This window comes from Semicossyphus pulcher, unplaced genomic scaffold, assembly GCF_022749685.1.
Source record: "Semicossyphus pulcher isolate SPU_LCO1_2020_fin unplaced genomic scaffold, fSemPul1.0.p SCAF_1, whole genome shotgun sequence".
Taxonomy (NCBI): Eukaryota; Metazoa; Chordata; class Actinopteri; order Labriformes; family Labridae; genus Semicossyphus; species Semicossyphus pulcher.
This window is the reverse complement of record NW_027211603.1, coordinates 29869223-29892538: the sequence shown is the minus strand read 5'-3', so window position 1 is coordinate 29892538 and position 23316 is coordinate 29869223. Positions and strand designations below refer to the sequence as shown.

Here is a 23316-nt window from a genome sequence, read left to right as displayed (position 1 = left end):
CCATGTCACTAGGAATGAGAATTTTTGAAATTTACTCAGTGCACCTTAATTCTAATCTGCAAGCAGTTGACAATACATTTTTATTAGGTATATTTTATTTGTATTAATTAACGCTCCATGTGTCTTTACATATGATTGTAATGCTGAATTACTGTGTGTCATTGTACTAATATTTTTGTCAGTATCTATGTCAACTATTCAGCATTTGCATGATTTATTCCAAACCAACCCACAAACCACAGAAATGAGGAGTGAGAATTGAGGATTTAATCTCACCAGAACGTACGTGTGTTTGTGTGTTTGTGTGTGTGTGTGTTACCTCTGCAGATTTGGACGAGTCCGACCACTATAATAAGAAACAGAGCGAGCAGTTTCCCTACAGTGAAGACATCTTGTATCCTTGTTGCCCAGCGCACACTGGAGCAATTCACCCAGGTCAGGAACACTGTGGAGCACACAAACAGCAGATTATAACCTCCACCTGTGGGACAATAAAGTTTATCTTGATCTTGAAAATAATGGACGTAATCATTGAGGCCTTGCTGGGCATTTACACCTTCGCCCTGAAGATGAAAGTAAATATTCAGACCAAGAGGGGTTCTTTGGATTTACTGTGATCTTGTGGGCAATTTCATGGTGTACTTGTCTGTCATGAATCTCCACAATGGTTCCCCAGTTATCTTGCTGATTTAACAACCCTGTCCAGTGTGTGCTCAGCACAGGCAGTGCCCATTGGATGACGATTTTAGAGACGAGCACAGGGTCACATCTCTGCCTTTCAGCGGCTCCTAAATCATCCTCAGGCTCCGCTGCTCGAGTAGAAAGGTTAGATTCTTGACTGTCCTCATAGTTTACAGTGCATTAGTCTAGCTCTGCTATTGACCTTATAAAACATAATGTGTATCAGTCAGATGTGACTTTACCAGATTAAAGTGCTCTATAGTTCTGCCTTTTCATTTGAAAAAGACAAGAATCAATGTCTTGAATTACTCACAATAAACACCTGCATCTGACTAACCATCTAACAGTATCCATACGGCTTAGCCTGTTCAGGGTCGCGGGGGGGCTGGGGCCTATCCCAGCTGTCATTGGGCGAGAGGCAGGTACACGCTGGATTTATCGCCAGTCAAGCACAGGGCTGAGACAGACAACCTTTCACACTCACGTTCACACCTTATGCAATTTAGAGTCACCGATGAGCCTAACGAGCATGTCTTTGGACTGTAGGAGGATGCTGGAGTACTCGGAGGGAACCCACGCATGTACGGGGAGAACATGCACACTCCACACAGAAAGGCCATATTTAATGTATAAGACTCTCATGAAACAGTCTTCCATAAGGTCCAGCTGGTAACCTGACATTCAAACATTTCCTCAGGACAACTTTCTAAATGTTTTAAGGTTACATCACCTTCGTTTGTAACTATATATGTGGGGGTCAGTCAGTCCTCCCTCTCACGTCTGCAGTATGTGCAAAACGCTGCTGCCAGATTTTTAACAGGTACACGAAAGCGTGATCATATTTCCCCTGTACTCGCCTCTCTCCACTGGCTACCTGTTAGATTCAGAATAAAATTTAAAATTGTATTACTTGTTTTTAAGTCGCTCCATGGACTGGCTCCTTCGTACCTAGCAGACCTTTTAACCCCCTATACCCCACCACGAGCACTCAGATCCTCAGAGCAGTCCCTGCTGGTCGTCCCTCGGGCTAAGCGAAAACTACGGGGTGATCGCACCTTTTCAGTTGTTGGACCCAACCTGTGGAACTCATTGCCTCCTCGTGTCAAAAGGGCAGACTCGATAAATTCATTCAAAGCTCCGCTCAAAGCCCACCTCGTTTCCTTGGCCTTTGAAAATACTTAAAGCCCATGAAGAAGTTTTGAAATGGTTCATGAGTATTTTGTATGTATGGGTGTATATACGTGTGTGTATGTATGCATGTGAAATTGTACACTGTGGTGTGTTATATTTATAATCTGTTGTATCTCTTGCACTGTTTTATCTGTTCTGTAAAGCACTTTGGTCAGCTTACGTTGTTTTAAATGTGCTATATATGTATACATAAATTTGACTTGACTTGACTATATTATTTAACAGGAAAAAGGATGTTAGTCCCCCGTCTGCAAACAGAAACAAGCTGAGCTACAGTTACAACAGCTCAGCTTACAGTCCATGAAGCCCTGATGACGAGAGTCAAATAGTAACAGATCTTTAACTGCTTTATTCAGTGTTTTGACTGGTTTTAATCACGGGGCCTGTTTACTGGGTACACAGAAGACCTTCTTGATAATTCAACTTCCGAAGAAAAATCCTGTTAAATCTTAACTTAGAAAAAAGCAAGCCGATCACAGCACCTCCTGACGTCCTGCGCACACCAAAGAGCCTCGCAGAAACACTGATTTATTACTTGAAACTGCTTTATTCCATGTTTTGACTGGTTTTTATCACTGGGTCTTTTTGTTTTAGAGAAAGCCTCATGAACACCTCATGAACTATGAACACAGAAAGGCCATTCTGAGACAAGGTTTGAGACAAGTCTGTTTGCTCTGTGTACAATGACGCAGTTAACTGCAGAGATTCGACTGTCAAAATGCAGGTCAACTCAGGGTCTTTTAGGGGGCAGACCTCTAAAAATCCCTGGCAAACAAGTGTTTTTTTCACAATGAGGCCCAAGAAATAAACATGGATAGATGGATATGCAAAAAAAGATTAAAAATCCACTTTAAAAGAATCTCCAATTAAAGATATAATTTCAAAGATTGTTATTTAAATAAATGTCAGTTAAGTACCTATCGATCACTGAATGAGGTAACACAATGGTGAGTGAGCCGATGGCCCACTGATGAAAGCCTTTACATTTGCAGTATATAGTATTATTACAGACTGGGTGGCTGGTGGGACTTTCTCTTAGAAAATCACAAGCGGCGCCCAGTTAGTGACGCGTTTTCCATCAGCCAGCAGTGGTTGGTCTGCCAGAGAGGGTAGGCGGAGCTAAGCGGCTGCTTTTCCGGTCTCTGCAGGTGTTGCGAGTAAACAGTAATCTACTATGGCTGAACAAACAAAGGAAAGATCGATGACTACAGATACAACTTCAACAATAAGTGAAAATCCAAAGAAAAAGAAACAAATTCAACAACAAAAGAGAAACAAAAGAGTTAGAACCGGAGCCAACCGTGGACGTCACACATGCAACACTGTCTGGATATCTGGGAAGTGTGCTCCCACAATTACAGTTTATCGCCACAGTTGCTGCCAGAGATCTTCGAGATTATAACTTTAATGTACATGTAATTTAATTATAACCCTTATAAAGAAAATACAGGATACATTGCATCAAAATCATCCTGCACTGACAGAGCAAAGACATGTAATGCAGAGATGTACAAACTGAAGCAGGCCTTCAACAAAAACACACATATACGTAATCCTCTTCACGTGAAACATGTTGTATATTGCCTGTGTCTATTCCCAGTCTCTGCATGTATCCTGCTGCCTCTTGATATTTATGTTAAAGCCTGAACTCTGCGGTCACACTGACACCACATTCCTCTTCCTCAGCACACAGAGAAGTCAAATAAAAAGATCATCTTTCCTGTCAAAACAGACAGAAGTTACTTCCTGTTTCCTACTTGCATAAAGTCTCTGTGCGTGTGCGCGCACTCCACTGACTTTCACTCTGACCCTCATTTTTGTTCGCGAGTGCCACCATAACAAGGGCTGGATGAATTCCAAGTGAGCCAATCCGAGCGAGCGTAAGTGGCTCTCCAGTCGCCCTCTAACTCAAGTGCAGGCTCAGAGTGGGAGGTAAACTCAGTAAGAAGTGTGAGTCAGAGGAAGAAAGACTTTTGTGCACTCTTCTTGCACCCATGTCCACTCCTGTGCATGAAACAACACAAATCGGACTTTATGTACCATTACTGCAGTTCAGTCAGCCTACTGCTGTGGAAGAGATTATTATGTAAGTGTAGAATATGTAAGACTCAACAGGGAGTAACAGTAATGACTTCCCCTTTAAAGAAAAGCTACAGCTTCAGCCTCAGAGCCTATAGGTGGAGGCCTATAGATTTCAGGTTAGTCATATAACAACAGGGATGCAGCAAGAGAATGAGCAGAAAGCTTTTATACACTACGCCATGATTTAAAGTGTGTGTTAAACATGTTGCAGTGGGAGAACTATGTTGTGTATGCTGTATAATAGACACTGTATGCTGTACAGTGCATGATGTTGTGGTGTTATAAACCCCTTTCAGACATGCATCTCGTTAAATCAGGGCTCGACATAAGCACTGGCCCCGTGGCCCGACGGTATGTTTTTCACCCACCTGGCCAGTAGATTAAGCATTAAACTGGCCTGGTGTGCCAGTAAGATCCACAAGCCCACAGTGTAAACAATATAGTAGCCCTCCTGAGATTCACAGTCCCGATGGACAGGACTAATTACTTTCTACGCAGAATGGCTACTGCTGTCAACAACACGTTACACGCTACACGCTACTCCCTGCACTCGCAACAGAGCAGCTGTCCTTCTCGAAACCCGCTAACTGACATTAGCAAGCTACCGCGGACCAGTATAAATACACATGTTTCCTTTTTTCAAAAGGGCCGTTGCGTGAGATTGCAAGTGTGTGTGTTCCCGTTATCAGCTGCAGCCGGTCCCGGTGCACGTTAGCGCTGTGGCTACATAAACAGACCATTCACGGAGCGGACGTGGTGCGGACTGTTTAAAGGCTACAGGAAGTAGGAGACATTACGATTTCGTTTGAAAAAGTTACTCTCACAGGCAGATCACGCTAATTAAACATACAACATTGAACAGCGTCAGAAATGGTAGGTACAGCTTATAAGTAACGCAACTGCAGCTATTACTACTTATTCATGCGGGTGTCAGAGTTGCTGAACCAAGAGTGTGAAAGGAAGCCTCTTAATATCCATATGCTTATTTTGGTCTATGTTTACAAGTTATAAGTTATAATAATTCCACAATTGACTGAACACATATTCAGTAATAAGAACCCTTACATAAGGAGAAACTGAATTTCACATAGAAAAATTCCGAAATAACAAATGATCTCAGGGCCAGTGGTTTTAATGGCAGGGCCGGTGAATTTGGGAAGTTAATGGCCCGGAGTGCCAGTGGAAAATTGTGCTCACTGTCAACCCCTGCTTAAATGTAAAGACACTTTACCATTCTGGACTGATGTTTCAGTAACAACTTCTAAGGTGACTGAAGGCTCATTTAAATACTATCACATTTACATAACAGGTGTGGCACACATTAGGTTAAATAAACAATGAAAGATACAACGTTCATGTTGTTTTGTCTGAACATGTTGCATGTGTCTGCTTCAGAGAACGGTAATGCATTTGTACTTTAATTATCCTTTTTATGCACAAAGGAAATCAGTGTGATTAATAAATACAAACAACAATTTAAAAAATACTCTCATGTCAGCTCAATCCTGCACACTGAGGTGTCACTTAGACTATTTTACTTGTACTGACGTGTAAAGGTTGAGAAAAACGTTGATCTTATGTAATCTAAAAAGCATTGTGTTGTAATCTTAAAAGTGTTTGATTTAGTTTCATCTCGTCTCGTCTCTTCTCTCTAAGCTCTTAACTCTTGTCTCAGTCAAAGCTTTCTAAATACAACACCACAACGTCTTAACATTTCCAAACACCAGAAAGACAGAAAACATTGGAAGTTTTTCCTTGCCAGTGAGCCGAATGTTGCTAAGTGCTACCCATGGTGATTCATGTTGGGCCTCTCTTTAAATAGCATAACAAAGAGTTGGTCTAGACCTGCTCTTTTTGTAAAGTGTCTCGAGATAACTTTGGTTATGATTTGGCGCTATACAAATAAAATTTGATTTGATTTAAAATCTCTCAATATTTCAATTAACTCTGATAAATCCTGATTTAATGTTTAAATAGTCTTCTGTAGGCTTTGTAGTGTTTGTGTAGTCTAATTAAAGGTATCATAAGAAGGATTTTCCCGAGAAAAATAAAATATAGACGTTTTTACTTTTTACAAATATAATATAAATCATCACTTATGGCTCTATACATGTGTGTTGGTGAGTGTGTGAAGACCCTTGTGAGACCCTTCCCTCTGCATCTATTCAGTTGTTTTGCTTTGCACGGGATGTTTTAAGGAGGGGCCCTGTTTTGGTTCCCTGAGCCAGTCACAGCGTAAAGGTGAGTGTGGGAGTGGTTCAAATTAGCAACTGGGCCCCATTCAGACCGGCGAACATGGCAAAAGAGCGATGCAGAGTTGGTCTTCTTTCTGTTGGACAGGCAGGTGCCTCAAACCCGGTAGGACAAGCTAACCGGCGGATGGCATGCTAGCACAAAGCTAGCCAGCGGTTAGCATAACCGTGATGCTGTCGGTGTTAACTCGGTGGGGTGGGCGTGTTCTCGCACGAGAGAGTGAGAGTGAACTTCTGGTGACGAAGAGCCCAGGAGGAGGGGCCCAGTTTGAATGTGTTGTTGACAAAATGCAAGGAAAAATCCTACTTATCATACCTTTAAGTAAAATACATTTAGCTACATAAATAACTTCAAATGTACATCAATGGTTCAATGTCAACTCCTGATGGTTTAAACTAGGGCTGAGCAATTAATTACAATTTCATCGTTATCACAAAATGAGCATTCATTACACATCGTTAAGTTCTGAATTATTCGCATATTATATACATTTTATGTTTTCTTACTCAGCATGTGCAAATGTTACCTACTGAGGAAGCGCTGAATGTAATGGCCGTGCATTCACACCATATTGATATGATGAGAAGTCCAAGCAGCTTTCAGCTACCCTCAGATTAATTTGTGTCAATTCAGAGGTGAAAAAACATGTTGCAAACACAGGTATTGTGTAAAACATGGAGAACAGCAAATAGACATAGCAATTAACAGTTAAGCTAATATGCACACTTAAAGTTTATTTATCGCACTTCATATTGTTGTCAATATTGTTCGATGTAATCGCACACTGTCTCATATCCTGCAGGCCTACTTTACACCACTCTAATCTTCTTTTCTGCATCCTCCTCTCTGATCATTTCAATATTTTTCTTTCCTTTGCTTTTACACAAAACCGCTCTCTCTACAGTAATGGTCCAGCAAGTATGTGTTTGTGTGTGTGTGTGTGTGTGTGTGTAGGAGCATATAAGGGCAGGGGGTGTTATCGACCATCTCATCCATCATGGTGGAATGGTTCCCCTCCCACCACAGAAATCTGAACAAACTGCTTCCGCTGGCGCACACGCACACGCACACACACACACACACACACACACACACACACACATGCACACACACACACACACACACACACACACACACACACACACACACACACACACACGTGAATTTTTGGCAGGATGTTTTGGTGGCACCGGGCAGAGCTTTCTCTCTCCCTACGACACGGCAGTGTTTTATAGTCAGTTACCCTCGGGGTGTTACATGCATTTCCGCTCCTGTGTTCCTGTGAACCCCCTCCCTCCACCACCACCACCACCTCCTCCCTCTGCTTCCCTCTGTGTTGACCCTGACAGGAAGGAGGTGCCAGCGGGCTTTGAATGTGACAGCGCAGGTAAATCTGTGTCCTGCTGTCACCGCTTCCATTGAGCGCTGCCTCAGCACTAGAATACTAAACTAATTACTGCTTTTACTCTTAATGGATTCTGATCCCAACTCGCTACAGATTTATCTGGGGGCTTTAACCTCGGGCACGCCTCCTCCTGGTCCAGGATCTGCTCACCGGAGTCGCTGAACTGGCAGTAACCCCACAGTCCTGTGTATCCACAGCAAGGTGTCTGCAGGCTACAGTAAATCTGCAGGATTTACTCTGGGTAAATAAATACAGAGACAAGCTGACAACCAACATACTACAGCCAGTGAAGGAGAGGTGGAGAGAGAGGGTGCACCCAGCCGTAACTGTAACTATTTATTTATTTAACTTCTTTTCAGACTTAAATGCTCTTTATTTGTCCAAGACAAGAAAGAAACAAAACAGGCTGGTAAAGGCAGACTGTGCAGCTAACTATACAAGTCAAGATAAAAGGAGTACAAAATGATCTTTGCAAAATCTCTCTGTCTATAGTTTTTTAAACAACAAATGATGTGTAAAATGAAAGTATGAAACAGACTATTTTGATTGAATAAATAAACTTTACAATAAGGCTAAACTGCATTTAGAATAACATCTAGAAGAGGAGTCATGAAGATGATGAACAAACATATACATGGTTTGACTAGAAGGTTTTGCGCGCTCATGTCTGGTTTTGTGCAGTTTTGCTCTGGGGCAAAAAGTGTCTTGTGAAGTGATTGTGAATTCCATGAAACCTGTATGATAGGAATGCTGGATGTTTCCCACTATGTGTGTCTCACAGAGCTGTGTGTGGACATGTCTGAACTGATGTACCAAGACTCTCATTTGCTTGGTCCTTGTTGCTCTCTGTTGCACATGTGTGTTTTATCGTATTTACTCTTTAACACACTGAAATGTTCTAGTTTTCTCAATGTAAAGGCACTTTTAGCATCAGTCCCCTTCTTTTATATTTGAAGCCTTAGGCCAATGGTTACAATGACTTACACGTTAGCATTTGTGTTTGTTCCTGTCATGATAGAACAAAACAGTGATGAGATCTTACCAGTTTGTGCATAATGATGATCGTATGAGTCACCCTGCCTCCACATTAAGTTATTTTTATTTACAGAGTGAACCACTCTTATGTTTCCCTCTGCAGACGGTTGTCGCTGTGAGTCTGCTGACTGACCACGATCCCTAAATCAAACTCTAAAGGAGTTTTGCTCAGCGTTCAACAAATTCAATAACAAGCCTGACGTCTGTATGCACGTACTGGGTTTGATACTTTGTCTTTTGTATTTACTGATCACCCCCGGACCTTGAATATGGGTAATTGTTCAATGTTTTGTATTTGTCTTTTGTTTTACCTTCCTGTACTAAAAGATGAAAATGATCTATAAATAAAGAGTTTAAAAAAAACAAAAAACAAGCCCGACGTGGTCAGGAAATCTAAAAAAATATACTTTTTTCAGCAGATTGGTGGTTTATATCAGACAGAATAAAGCGATGTTACAGAGTAAATGTGTGTACAAGGCACATGACGCTGCGTCTGTGGCCTGTCCAGCTCCTATTCTTAGAAGAACACACCAGAGCACAACTGGGCCTGTCAGGAAATCTCTGACTGCCAACATTTAATTGAAATTATTCAACAGCACTGAAATATAATTTGCACATGATGTCTGTATGTTCTCTTTGCCTGCGCACTGCTTCATCCACAGTCTCCACACTCGGGATGTCTGTAGTTGAAGAAAAGTAAGAACAAGTTTTCCAGACGCACATAATGGGCCAAACAAAAACTCAACTGAAGGAACAAAACATTAAAACAGTACACAGTACAGTGTGACTGTGAAAGCCATTTCCTTTAGGATTAATAAAGCTCTATCTTATCTTATCTCATCGTCTGGCAGCAGCTTTTGTCACAATGTCAAAGAACATAAAAAGTTTCCATTCGTATTTGAATATCAGCTTGGTTATGGAGAGAGTTCATATTGAAAAATATTATTAGATTTTTCATCACTCCTGTTTGGCAAACGAGGATATGGTCCCTGCTGGAGGAAGTGTGAAATGTCCCTGGCTGATCACTTCCACATCTTTTGGGACAGCGCTTCGATTCAACCCTACTGTCTGGTAGCAGCAGAGATACAATCTATAATTGGCCTGGAGATTAATCATGACTTCAGTACAACATCTAGGTAATATTACACCCGAATTCAACTCCCGGGACTAGTACCTTCTCCAAATACTGCTCGCAGCCAGTAAAAAAAGCATAACCAGGAAATGGATGATCGATGACCCTCCTACAAAGCTAGTGGATCGAGATTGTGTAGGAAATTAACAATATGGAAAGGTTGACTTTCTCCCTGAAACTTTTCCATTGATACATTTGTTGGATGAAATGGTCAAAATATCGTATTATTACTGCAGGGGATTCATTTAATTATTGTTGTACCCTTCACCTGGACATCTGTATGGGCATCACTGGGTTCTGGTAATGTACGGTCTCTGTGTACCGTTTTTCTGTTAAAGGCAGTAGAGCAACCCACAATGCTTTGCAAACTTAAAACAATTGTATGTGATGTTGAACCATTCCCTTTGGACCTGCTATGTATTTTGTCTGTGACTGTTTTTGTTCATGCAAAAACTCAATAAAGTTAAAAAAAAAAAGAATATCAGCCTGCTTTCTTAGGCCTACTTTATTGAATATATTAAGGTTGTCCATCAAAACCAGCTGGCAGGGTTTAATATCTGGGGCCAGATGCATTTAATTCTCTGAAGACTAAAACTCTGTTCGCACAACAAAAAAATAAGCATACACATTGTTTGCGGGATTTATAAAGCTGCACGTATGCATGTTTCTGTTTTATAAATCTAAATCCCTTGGCACCACAAGTCTCATTTACACTTGCACAACTCGCCACAATCAGACATAGAAACGCCTGAAACTATTTGTATATGGATATTTGTGCCAGCTACACCCCTTATTAGACCTGTCAATGAGAAGAACAGTCAGGAAGAAGGGTAATTTCACCAGCGTGTCGTATTTACAGAGCTCTCAAACTGTTGTTTTGCAGTCAAGCCACCTAGATTAAGAACAAGTTATGTCCAAGACCAGAGTGCATGAAGACCAAGTCAAGACCAAAACCAGACGAGTCCCACACTTACCATCAGTGTGGACTGTGGACCATGCAAACCACCACGCAGTCCTGAAGGAAAATATAAATATTCCTCTTTTTCACCTCTTTCTTTGCAATAAATGCCGACCTATACAGTGTAAAGAGAATTTTCCTGTTTTCAATGAACAAACAAGCTGAAATCATCTAAACCATCTTTAATCAACACTCTTTTCCCTGATTGACCTCTGAACCACTTCTTACCCTAACACTGAAACAACAATCATATTTAAGGTCATTCCAACTCCATGGAAAAGGGTTGTTATGCTGTCAATTCAAAGACAAAGACCTTTAAAAAGTGCTATAGAGACAATTTTACAGCCAAGAAAAAACAATTTCAACAACACTATCAAACAGCAGACGAGCAGCTGTCATCACACATGCTATTTATAGCACTTGCACCATAAATGAAACTACCATTACATTTCCGTCATACTTGTGAAAGTATGATGGTGATTGATTAGTTCATAGCACTGCAGAAACACACACTTAGAAATGCTTCACCCTCCAGGATTAAGTGAAAACATCATTAAATGATCAAATATATATAAAGTCATCACTTTTACATCATTAAGATACAGTGAAGGCCTCTTGGATGTTTCACAGAAGGTTGTGTATACCTCCAACACAACACAATCGACACAACCACATATTTCATGTTAGCATATCAGCAGCAGCTATCTCAGCTTCAGCCGTGTGCATACATTGTCTGGTGTAAGCGTGAGGTGTGCACATACTTTATCAAACTTGTTCTTGTGTAGGAAAAGGCAAAGGTATGCACTGTCTTTATGCATAAACACGGCTCGTATGTCTGGCCCCAGACTGACGGAAACAGCGATAATATTTTCTCACGTACCTCTGCTGTTCCCCCACACTGATGTGGTACACACGTGTGGTGAGTGAAGATGGCTCCCTGCTGCACGGGAATGAACAACAGAAACTGCTACTAATGTTTTTTGCACAGTAAAACTAAGTAAGATGCAGTGAGTAAAAATAATTTACATCTAGTGACTTTTTGATATAACGTGAAATGTACGGCTTAGATATGTTACAATCTTTTAGATTATCAAGAAAAAAGATATTTACTCCCTTTTTCTTTGCTAGAAAATGTACTTTTGTCAGCAGATTGGTGGTTTATATCAGACAGAATAAAGCGATGTTACAGAGTAAATGTGTGTACAAGGCACATGACGCTGCGTCTGTGGCCTGTCCAGCTCCTATTCTTAGAAGAACACACCGGAGCACAACTGGGCCTGTCTGGTTCTCACACAAACACACAAACACACACGCACACACCTGGTCGGGGTCACTTGTGACTCTCATGCCGTACTCTCTGCAGGGAGTGTGGAGGAGGGGGGAGGCATATCTAGGCTGACTCACATTCATAAACCCTTCGCCAAGAAAAGTTCAGTTGACATAACAGCGGCCTCAATAAGACTCAGCAGAGCAGAGCAGCATTAAATCCAGTTAATCTCACCGAGCGTTTCAGAAAAACACTGACAGCCCAGCGCTGGAAATACTCAGAATTTATCCCCTGCAGCCAAAATACTTCCTACAGTGACTTTTTACTGATCCCCAGTTTGTTCTTTGCATTTGGGTGGAATATGAGCGACTCAGGCGGCCTCCTAAAGTTGACAATTCATGTTATCAGTTCAGAAGACTTGAAGATGACTCACAATTAGCTGTTTGAGCAAAAGAATGGCAAGCGGAAAACTTTACAAATCAAGTCTCATAATGACCCTTCAGTGTTCATCTTTCACAAGGTTTTTAACAAGTTACCCACAGAGGTTTCCTTTTCCAAAAGAAAGGGACGTAGTGAAACCATTCATTACAAAGAATAAAGCAGTTTTTAAGTTAAATATCAAAGTTTCTGAGTCCCTTTTACTTACACAGAGTGTCAGGAGAGGCTGCATGACGAGCTAGTGTTTGTAGATTTTAAGCTTTTACAAGGTTTTTGGGAGTCAAAGTATCCACAGAGGTCCCCTCCTCTCCAAAACAAAAAAAATCTGAATAAGGCCCTGTGTCCACATAGCGCCCTTTTCTGGGTGCCAGCCCCTTTTTTCAGAGCGCTCCGCCTTTTTTTTTGCGGCCACTCCAAGAGCTTCGAGTTGAAAATCTCAGAACTTTTCAGAAAGGTGCTGGTGTCATCATCGCGGCTTTTTTCAGACAACTAATCAGATGTGGCGCCACTCGTCACCCTGGTTACCACCAAACATGGAGAATCACCATGTTTTGGCCGTTTCTGTCAGAGCTGTACATATGACAAACAAACAGTATCACAATAGAGACCGAAAAGCCCGTTTGTGTGAGCAGATCAGCTGGAAACTAAATGTTGCTGGTAAGTGTCGTGCTTTTATCGCTCTACTTGTTGTCAGCTTGTTGTTGACTCTGTAGTAACTTAAACTTGTCATAGAAACAAAACCTGCCTGCAGCGTTTTTTCTGTCACTGCACAAGCGCAGCATCCCAGCGTTCCCCAGCGCCCTGCCGCTTTTCTGACAGAAAAAGGCGCTCTGTGGACACGGGGCCTAAACCAGTTTCATGTCACAAATTGGGACTACTTCAACGCTCTTTGTAGGGGCTTTTGGGGCTGCATGCTGAGCCGCTGCTTATCTTAGCTCACTTAACCACCTAAATCCTTCCCCTGGTTAACGAGTTAAAATCACGTAACACAAAGCAGTAGGTAAGTAGCCGGCTTCAAATGTTTAATGTCGAAAAAAGTGCATCTAACAGGTAAAACATGGTACTTAAACAGGCCGATGCAGGAGTTTGAACTAAAATGAACAAAGGAAGCAAACAGCCAAATCCATTATGACTAATAAAATTGGTATACAGCCCTAAGAGCGACTTGACAGGTTTGTGCTTCTCTAAATTTAGTGTTTATGGTCCTGAATTTGCTTTTATGATGAACACCACTGCAGAGTGACTCACTGCACACAGAGTTGTGTAAGACAAAGGCTAAAAGAAAAGCAATCCACCCTCTTCTCTCTGCTGTAGGAGGTGATTAAAACAAGCATTCCCACATTAGCACTGATGGTATTTAGACCCATCATTTGCAGTGACATGTTTCTCTCCAACACACTTTACTCCATCATCCCAGATTGCTGTAGTTAGAGTATGTTCTCCATCATGCTTTGGAAACCTGACACTTTCCCTGCTCACAAGTTGTTGATAAAGTTTCAGACAATGGGTTATAGCTTATGAAACAGCACAGATAGATGACTTCAATCTGTGACCGTAGATGTGATGTGTGATGCTGCGGGCCAAGGGGGAGCCCAGGGAGGTGGTACCAAGCAGCCAATGGGAAAATCAAACAGCCACCCAAACCGTCTCCTGGCCAATGGGATCCCCCCATCATTGATGTGCAAGGTGTCCTGCCCATTTCCGTTTCCATGGTGCTCAGTGACAGGAGCGTCACGGTAACCACTGTGAAACAATGCACAATGGCGAGGACACACCCTCTCATTAGCGGTGTCCACAAAGGCTGGCACCATTATATAGTCTGACACTGATACTGATACACACACACTCACACACAGAAGGTCCTGGCCTCACCACGGAGCAGTTGTAGCATTCTGCAGCCAAAAATAGTGGAGGTCCAGCCTGTGCTGCAGCCTGACACATGCACACAGATACTCCTCATACCTCTCCGTCTTTTCCCGGTCTGCCCGTCCGGATCAAACAAGAGCAAACTGGCCGGCTTGTCGACCAGTACACGCACGCTTTGCTTTTGCCACTGGCTATTTAAATACACATAACTGTACCATGAGACTTCAAGGGAGAGGCAATGATCAGATTAGAGGCTGGAAATGGAGCTCAGAGCTTCGTAAGACATTATAAAATGGCAATGACAGCCATCAGCGCACTGTGAACTATCAAAGTGTCATAATATCTTCAAGCTGTGAGATGAAAGAAGCTGGATTTTGTTTAACCGTTGTAGTTTGGTGTCTTATTCCTTACTTAACATTCAAAGAGCCGCACTTTTACCATCATTCAACGCTCAATAAAAGCTTCTTTCATCTAGTGTGTCCTAACCTTTTGCGGTTGACCTGGAGGTCCGTTTCTTGTGTTGTTGATCTAGGAAAACTAGTCTTCCACGGATGTTTACCTCACTGGGAGTTATTCTGGGTCACACAGTCAGATGACCTGAGTGTGTAAAGCATCAGAAGGTCTGAAGTGTGATACTGTGAACCATGATGTCACGATGACAGAGGGGCAGCAGGCAGGAATGCAAACCAGCCTGTCACAGTGTCTGATCCTACCTACAAATCCATCAACAACTCATGTCTGTTGACTCAAACTTTCTCAAACCAGACCAACATTACACCCATCAACAAACACTTAAGTTTACATAGAAGACAACACTTGTTTTAATCCTTACACCATCCCAAAAGTCATTCCTTGCCAAAAGTTAGATTAGAAGATCAATAACAGTCTCATATCTCTCCTTAGAATATAAAACTATTAGCAGGATGTGGCTATCTTAGCTTAGCATAAAGCCAAGAAACAACCAGCCTGACTCTGTCCAAAGTAGGATTGTGGTTAGGTAAGTGTGTATCTGGCAATACAATATACAGTATATCACGATACAGGTAATACGATTCATTATACAACAGTTAGTACCGACCAAGTAATCTGATTGGACAAGAGGCATTCCATGAGTGATGATATTCAGTACAACATCACTCCCTCTCGTCTGATATTGCTTTATTATATTGCTCAATATTCTGATACTTTAAGCAAGGCAATATTGTAACTTTAACACACTACTATAAGCATACAATCTGAGTAAAAAAAAACGTTTTCATAACAGTATCACAAAAGATACTTACGTATCGATGGTTTCTTACACCCCTTTCTAAAGATAACAACACCTTATACCAGTAATTCTAAGGTTCACTTATCAACATGTTACATCTTGTTTGTTCAATCCATATAAAAACTGAACTAAATGATGTCTTTATTGACAAAAAACGGTGTCTTCACTGTGAGATTGCCAGGCTGTTTGCACCTATTTCTTGTCTCTATGCTATGCTAAGCTAACTGTCACCTGGATGGATAACTTTGAGGATGATATAAATGTTTCCCTAAATAATGAACTATTCCTGTGGGAGAACTATTTGAAGCATTGTTATTTGTATAATATTAATGTAATATAAAGCAGGGGATCCCAAGCATCGGGTCGGGGGACCGGTACCAGGCCTTGGGTCATTTAGTGCTGGGCCTTGAAAACCCAGTAGTAGTACACGTGCGAGAGCGGATGCCTTCACCTGACAGTTCTTATATTGGATCAGCTGCGTGCACTGTTTGAGAGATATTTCCCCTCTGCAAAGGACCCAAGGATTAGGAATGAGTGGATACGCGGTCCTTTTATTGCTGAACCTTTATCTCTCACACCAGTAGGACCAAGAGGACAGACTACTGGAGTTAAAAAAACAATAAGGACTAAAGACTTTATTCAGCCCCCCTACCTGTCTGTCAGAACTATTATAGCTACTGTCTGGTCCGTGTAGTCAAAAAGGTTGGGAAGCACTGATATAAAAATATCAAAAGTTGCTAATGGGTCAACATCGTTGATATAAATGTCAACACACGTTCTGCCTGTGGTAATAAATTGGATTGGTCTTTTCTCCCTCACAGTATGGACTTCATTAAATCATCACTGACATTGTGTAGTAGTGCGTGTAACACAACAGTGATAAAAACTCTCTCAGTTAATGGAAGCTTTACATTTGCTGTTTAATGCTGCATGCCTCAAGATGAAGGTCAGACGGTCCCAGCTGACAGGTTGTGTTACAAACTCTTACGCTCTTCTCCTCTCACACATTTCATCATTTTTATGGCCGAAAACTAAACCTAGGTTTGTTTTAAGGACAGAGCATGTAATGCTGCATGGAGGTTACTGTGAGTGCTGCAATGCTGATGTGGTGCAAGATGACATTATAGGGAGGGAATCCTGCCAAGTTATGCTACTCTGAAATTCCAGCTTGATGAGTCAGTGTTCGGCACCAGTCTTTATAGTTAATTGAATGACGCCATAAGAGTCTCCTAGCCTTTTCCCTGGAAAAATCCTCCACTGCACAGGACATCATGTGTTTTAAGTTATATTTTGTTTGGGAACAACAGGAGACCGATAGAACTGAAGCTCTATCCATAGAAATACAAAGGAAATCATTTTTATAAGTCATGGATAAATTGTTTCCCAAATGATCTCTTGGAACTGTTATGCAGATACATAGCACATCACCATATATAGACTAACAAAACAATTCATGAATCCTGACTAAAAGGCCTTTCAGAGGGCGTCTGGGCCTGTTGTGACTCACAGATACAGATGGTGGCGAGGAGTCTGGTGGCGATGAACGGAGGCAGGCAGTTTGGGAAGGCCGGCTGCAAGACGTAGTTGGCGAATGTGAGCGCGATGACTGCCAGTGTGGTCGGATACATGATGAGGACGGCACTCCATAACAACAGGAAGCTGCAGGAGGAAGAGACAAAACACATGCGATTTGGTTTTGGAGATGAATCAGCCCTTTGCTGATTCATACCATTTATCCTCCCCTACACTGTTTTTGATAACCTCAACTTGAGCATTTGCCAATACAGAGCAGTCTTTGGATGGTAGTGAGATTAAAAAATATACATAATTGCTTTTTAACAGATATTTATTACTAACCATGCATGAATGTGCATGTGCATATGATTGCTGTCGTTGTAATACCTGGATACCAGTACACTGAAGGAATCCTAACCTAAAAACAAGCTGAGCTAACGTTAGCAGCAGCTTGGCGTGCAGCCCGTCCTGAATCCTCTGTCCACCCAAACTGTGATTTTTTAACATGAAACTATGAAATAATTTTGTGTTTTAGACATGTTATAATTATCTTAACTTTAAATAAAAAAGAAAATACAGCCTTAAAATGTGTGATGGGAAACTGATTGATGGCATTTTGCAAACATCACACTCTTAGCTAGCACTGTTGTTTGCTAACGTCACATGGGATTTTACCTGAAATTAGTTCTTCCTTGCTGCTCTAAAAAAGTACTTGCCAGGTGCAGCCATGATGTATGTTTTTGCTGTGTAGATGACTGTGTTGGAGAAGAAACATGTTGTTTTACTTTGTGGCTTGAATTGGTGCATGACCTGGGCTTCTCACTGATACTGCATCCTGCATTTTAAGCTGTACTGGGGCATTTCCAATTCTTTGAGCTTTTCTGAGACTTTTTGAAAGTCCCACCTTCTGTTTGGTAAAACTTGATAAATCCTTATACAACTACCACTAAATTCAGTGTATAAGATGCACTTTTAATACATTTTTAATCTAAAAAGTGGGCTGCATCCTTCATACTGGTGTGACCAATAAACCAGTTAAAAATGTCATGTTACAGTATTTTACCCAGACGATGGCACTATAATCTAGCTAAAGCTTCTTCACATGTGCCACCATGATTGCCGGTGCAGCCGCCATACTCACAACAATCAACGCTACCGTAGGCTGAGCTCAACTACCGCACCGGTAGCTAGCAGGATTGCAACAACATGGTGAAAACAGATCTTAGCTGTAATTTGTGTGTTTTGAATGTGTTGAACCTTTATTCCTGCTGGGATACCTCCACAACAGAGTGCGACTTATATAAAGATTTTATGGTAGTAAAAAATAGCGACACATTTTGCATCATTTGTTTTTTTAGGCAAGTTAAATTTGAGTCTTTTGAGAATGATTTAGTGTTTAATATATATGGTTATACTACTGGCAATATAATGGAAATAAAGGTGTCTGAGAATTAGGACTTAACTTTGTGATATAGGGATGTTTGACAAGAAGTATTGAGAAAGCACATCATTAAATGGGAGACATGCAGTGTTTCTTTAAGGTTGATACAGGTTGATACATCACTTTTCAGAACCTAATACATTTCTGTCTCTGTCACTCGAAAAACACTTCCCCAGGTGGTGGGGAAAATTAATTTTAGGATTAAGTTCCTTTCTTTCTGCCTTGTCAAATCAATACATTATTAATAACAATTACAATTAAATGGTTGTAAGCCCTTTTTGAGACTGACATGGGAACTGAACCTATGGATCAGCTTTGGATTTACTAAGAAGTTGATTTTCGTGTTGTTTTGCGCTCTCCTTTTTAGTTCCTTTAATAAATGAGCAACATAAAGCCACACAGGACTGAACTAATCCCTTCACAGTGCAACACAGTGCCGGACACGTTTGACCTTCTCAGACTTACAGTACTGCTCTGTGATCAGCTGACAGATCACATGACAACATGAAAGTCACAAGACCTTTAGAGCTGATTGGTTCCAGACAGGCAGGCCTATTAAACCACTTCTATTTAGTACAGACCCTTGACTGTTGCAGTGTAATCCTTACCAAGTGAGTACAGCCACTGGAAACTGTCAAACTTACCCCACAAGCCCTCCAAAGATTTCTGTCACATATGAATAGTCTCCTCCTGACTTTGGGATGGTGACACCCAGTTCAGCGTAGCACATGGACCCCAGGGCACATATCCCCCCTCCACAGACCCAAACGATGAGCGACAGCCCCACAGAGCCGGCATGCTCCAACACTCCTTTAGGTGAGATGAAGATCCCAGAGCCGATGATGTTTCCTAGAAGCAGAGCAAAGATTGAGCTTGTTAGCACTTGTTATTTACACACTATCTGTACTCTAAGAGCAGAACATTTCTACAAGTCTTCCTGTTATTGTACATAAAACTGTCATATGTGAAGGCAAATTTGCTTTGATCTTCCTCCTTTAAAAGCCCTTTAAAAGCTTGATTACTCAGGTATCCGCCTACAGGTTTTGAGACACTGTCAAAGGGTGAAAACAAGACCGGCTTGGACACACACACACACACACACACACACACACAGCAGCCAAGAAGTCCCAAGAGACTTATTACAACATCCTACAACATTTAAATGAAATCTTTAGGGATTCATGTTAACTGACTTTTGTTTCATTTAATGGGTCGTGCATCCCAAGAGAAAACCTTATCATTAAAATGTTTGTCAAGTGGTGTACTTTGATGTGTAACTTTTTAAAGTTTTTGTACTATTAAAGTTTAAGTATTTGGCTGACTCTCTAATCTAGCAAAATAAAACCTTAAATGTAACAATAACCTCCTCTATAGTCAACCTAGTATCAGTCAAAGGTCAGAGGTCAAAGCACTCTGGTTGGTTGGTGGTTGATGTTTTGATAGACAGCACTTCGTACATTATCCCAGCCTCAGCAGGTTACAGCTCTGCTCTGTCCCCTCTGTGTTGTGCAAATATTTGCCGGAAAACAAGCCAACTTTTCTCTCCTATTTAAATAAAAGTAGCCCATTTGTTCAGAAAACCAACCATTCTGGTAATACTGGCCCCTAATTACCTCCATGGTGATAAGAACAGTGCAGTAGTGGTGGAAAGAAAACTTGACGCTCTGGTCAGTGTTCTGCTGGGAAACCTGGGTATTCACATTCATGAGGATGATTATGTAGCACATCAGGGCGTCACAACTCTACAAATCCAAGACTCAGTTTGGCTTTTAAATGAAAATGATTCCATAAGATTGTTGATTATAACAATTTTCAAGCACTGACAGCGCTGCCAGTAAATGTACACTAAATGTTCTGTTATCCCTAATAAGACAGTATTCTAAATGTCATAAATGTCATGTTATGCTGGTTTATCATGGATTAGGCCTTTTTTCTAAATGTAGCAAATAGCAATTAAGACATGTGGGATATGTGGATATAATCCATTTTTTAGGAGCATTCTTTGGACATGTATCCACCGCAAATAAAAATATAATCTAAAATGAGGTTTTTACAGCACTTTGGGTGCAAAAGTTTCCTGCTCATATAATGTTGGCTCGGTGCATTGTAAACAAACCATCTAGCAAGGCTGGATTTAATCAGGAATATTAGTATATTTGTTTTCATCAGAGATAAGAACAGCTTAAAATGTATTGGTTTTTGCTTTGTGGAAAAGGAGCAAAAACAAGAAGAATTTGTGTATAGACTTGTGTATAGAATATCTAGTCGGAGTCAGTGCAAAATGTTGTCACACTGGTGACAGGGAATCAGGAGGATTTTCCACTTGTTTGTTTCTGTTGTTTCTCAGTCATCTCTGGCTCCTGCAGTGACCATGATGTCTCCAAAACTGCAGCCACAGGCTACTGTTAGGCTAGGTTGTGTTGTCCTTAAAGTGCACAAGTTGTTTGGGAAGAGAGATTAAAAGTACTCATGGGACACAGTGGTGAAGGATAGCATGGCTGTCCTGTCCTTGAAGGTTCCCTTGCAGTAATGCTTCTGTGAGAATCCCAGATACTGTGCCAGGTACCACAGTATACTTTTTTCTTGTGGAGTCCACGCACCAAATCAGTCCAAGATGTTTTGGCGGCACAAGGAGGACTCACACAATATTGGACTTATGAAAATGGAAGAAACACCTAGCCTATGCAAAGTGTGTAATTACACCACCCTGATTATTTATTGATAGAAAGCATTGGTTAAACCAGTTGGTCCTGAGTGGAAACACTGCTCTTTGAGACCATGGCTCAGCTGTCCCCAAACAGGGATAATCAGGCCCCATGGTGGATTGGTGAAGTCACAGTCTAATAAGAAACCATGTCATGAGTTCAAATCCAGCCTGACCCTCATACTGTATGTCATCAGCCCTATGAAAAGAAACAACAAAACACGACCTAACCCACAGGATAACAAACAGCAGCTGTCCAAGCAGAACATGCTCTGCACTTGTGACCATGTTTTACTTGTTTTAGGAGAACTTTGAGACTGAAATGTGACCCTGTCAACTGTAAACATCTAGCCACACACCATCACAGCGTCCCTATTAGCGCAGCTCTGAATGCTCTCTAATGATGCAGAGGAAGAGAGGGGGTCCGAACAGTGCATCTATCACCGTCAGATCTGATTGTGTAGGCTGTGGTGAGATGCGGAGCCGTTACATAATGCCTGTGTTGTGTTTGTTATGTCATGAAATTTGGCATCACAGCTGAATGAGAGTCCTACTGACCATCTCAGCACTATAACTGTGAAATTTTCTTAAAAGTACTTCTAAGATTAATCCATTTCATTCAGATAAGAAAGAATAGTGAACCGAAACAACCTTGCGGAACTCGACATATCCTACAGGTGTTTGCTCACATAAAGCATGGAGTGACAATAACAGACATAGCCCTGAGGGAAAACAGTCGGGAGGTGGCTGTTGGAGTGGAGGTGAGGCTCTTAATGTGGTAAAGGTGTTAAACTATGTTTATTTTACAGATTGTGATTAAGGGATTGATAAGGGATTCATCGTATTTGTCATTTTGACACATTTGGCTCACTCTCTAGCCCTGAATGTAAGCAGTAGTATTTGCAGAGTGGAGCAGCAGCCATGCGCGCTGACAGCTCCAATAGCAAACCTTAACTAGAGTGGGGCGTTGGATTTGTGAGTAGGCTGTGTGTGGTGGGTATCAGCATGACTCATGTTGTGTGTGTGTGTAATAGCTGCACAGACTTAACTCCATCTGTGCTTAACAGAAAATACAGTTTGTTTGTATTAACCTGAGTGATTTGGGCTCTTATTCCACTCATTTTTACTCAGGTCAAGCAAATCACCCTTAAAGCTCTCTTACAAATGATCAAAAATCTATCAAAATAATTTGACCCTGGGACAGTGTTCATTACTATCAAAGCACAATACGCTGTGCCAGTATCGCTATCAATACAGCCTAAAAGCTGTATTGAATATCTTTAAGTACATTTAATTAACCTGTCAAAAATTCAACTTGTGTCTTCTTCACCAAAACAGCAGCCTAAGCAGCAATAATATATTAAAGGCTGCCTCTAGAAACTTCTGGTTAAGAGCGGCAAAGAAGAACAGAGCACTGCTAGCTAAGAGTATAACATTAGTCAGAGCTAGCAAAATGTTGAATTACTGTTTTAGCAGCACGCATTTAAAGGCTGTCTTCTTTTAATGTAGAGTTAAGACAACTTAATCCAGTAAAAAAATAAAGAATAAAGCAGTTTGATGTTAAAAATCAGTTTAACTGACATTTTTCACTGGATGTCAGGAGGGGCTGAGCTACATTAGCTTTCGTAGCGTTAGCCTAGCTTGTTTTTAGGTGCTTAGCTAGGTTTTAGTTCAGGATTCTTGCAGTATACTGAGCCAGGCCATACAACAGTGAAAGCACGTCATACCTATGAATGGTTATTAGTACAGTGTACAGCTGTTCAGTTATATTAACATTGCTAATATATAAGATAAATGTTTTTAATAGCACTTGTTTCAAAGGAGTAATCGGTTTTGCCCAATATTCATCGTATCATAATCTGTATCAGGAAATTAAATAAACAATGAATGGGACATCTCTACAATACACATGACCTGGCTGGGTTATAATTATAAGCTAATAAAAGTATGTCAAATATTGGCCGTTGTACCTTCAAGGAAATCTCATTAGAGATCTGTGTAACTTCCTCCTTAATTATAATACTACGTCTTTACTACTCTAGGGTGTGTGTCAATTTGCACAGTGACATCTATTCTAA

At 41.1% G+C, this 23316-nt stretch overlaps 1 protein-coding gene across 1 annotated transcript in view; it reads right to left on the bottom strand.

Annotated features, from left to right (window-relative positions):
• Positions 1-23316, bottom strand: part of slc7a10a (solute carrier family 7 member 10a) — a 32068-nt gene that overhangs the window by 6689 nt on the left and 2063 nt on the right. The window contains exons 2-4 of the mRNA XM_069687113.1: positions 19179-19383; positions 17086-17237; positions 320-445 (exon numbers count right to left, since the gene is read on the bottom strand). Coding sequence (XP_069543214.1) covers positions 320-445; positions 17086-17237; positions 19179-19383 — 483 coding nt within the window. The remainder of the gene's footprint in view (positions 1-319; positions 446-17085; positions 17238-19178; positions 19384-23316) is intronic.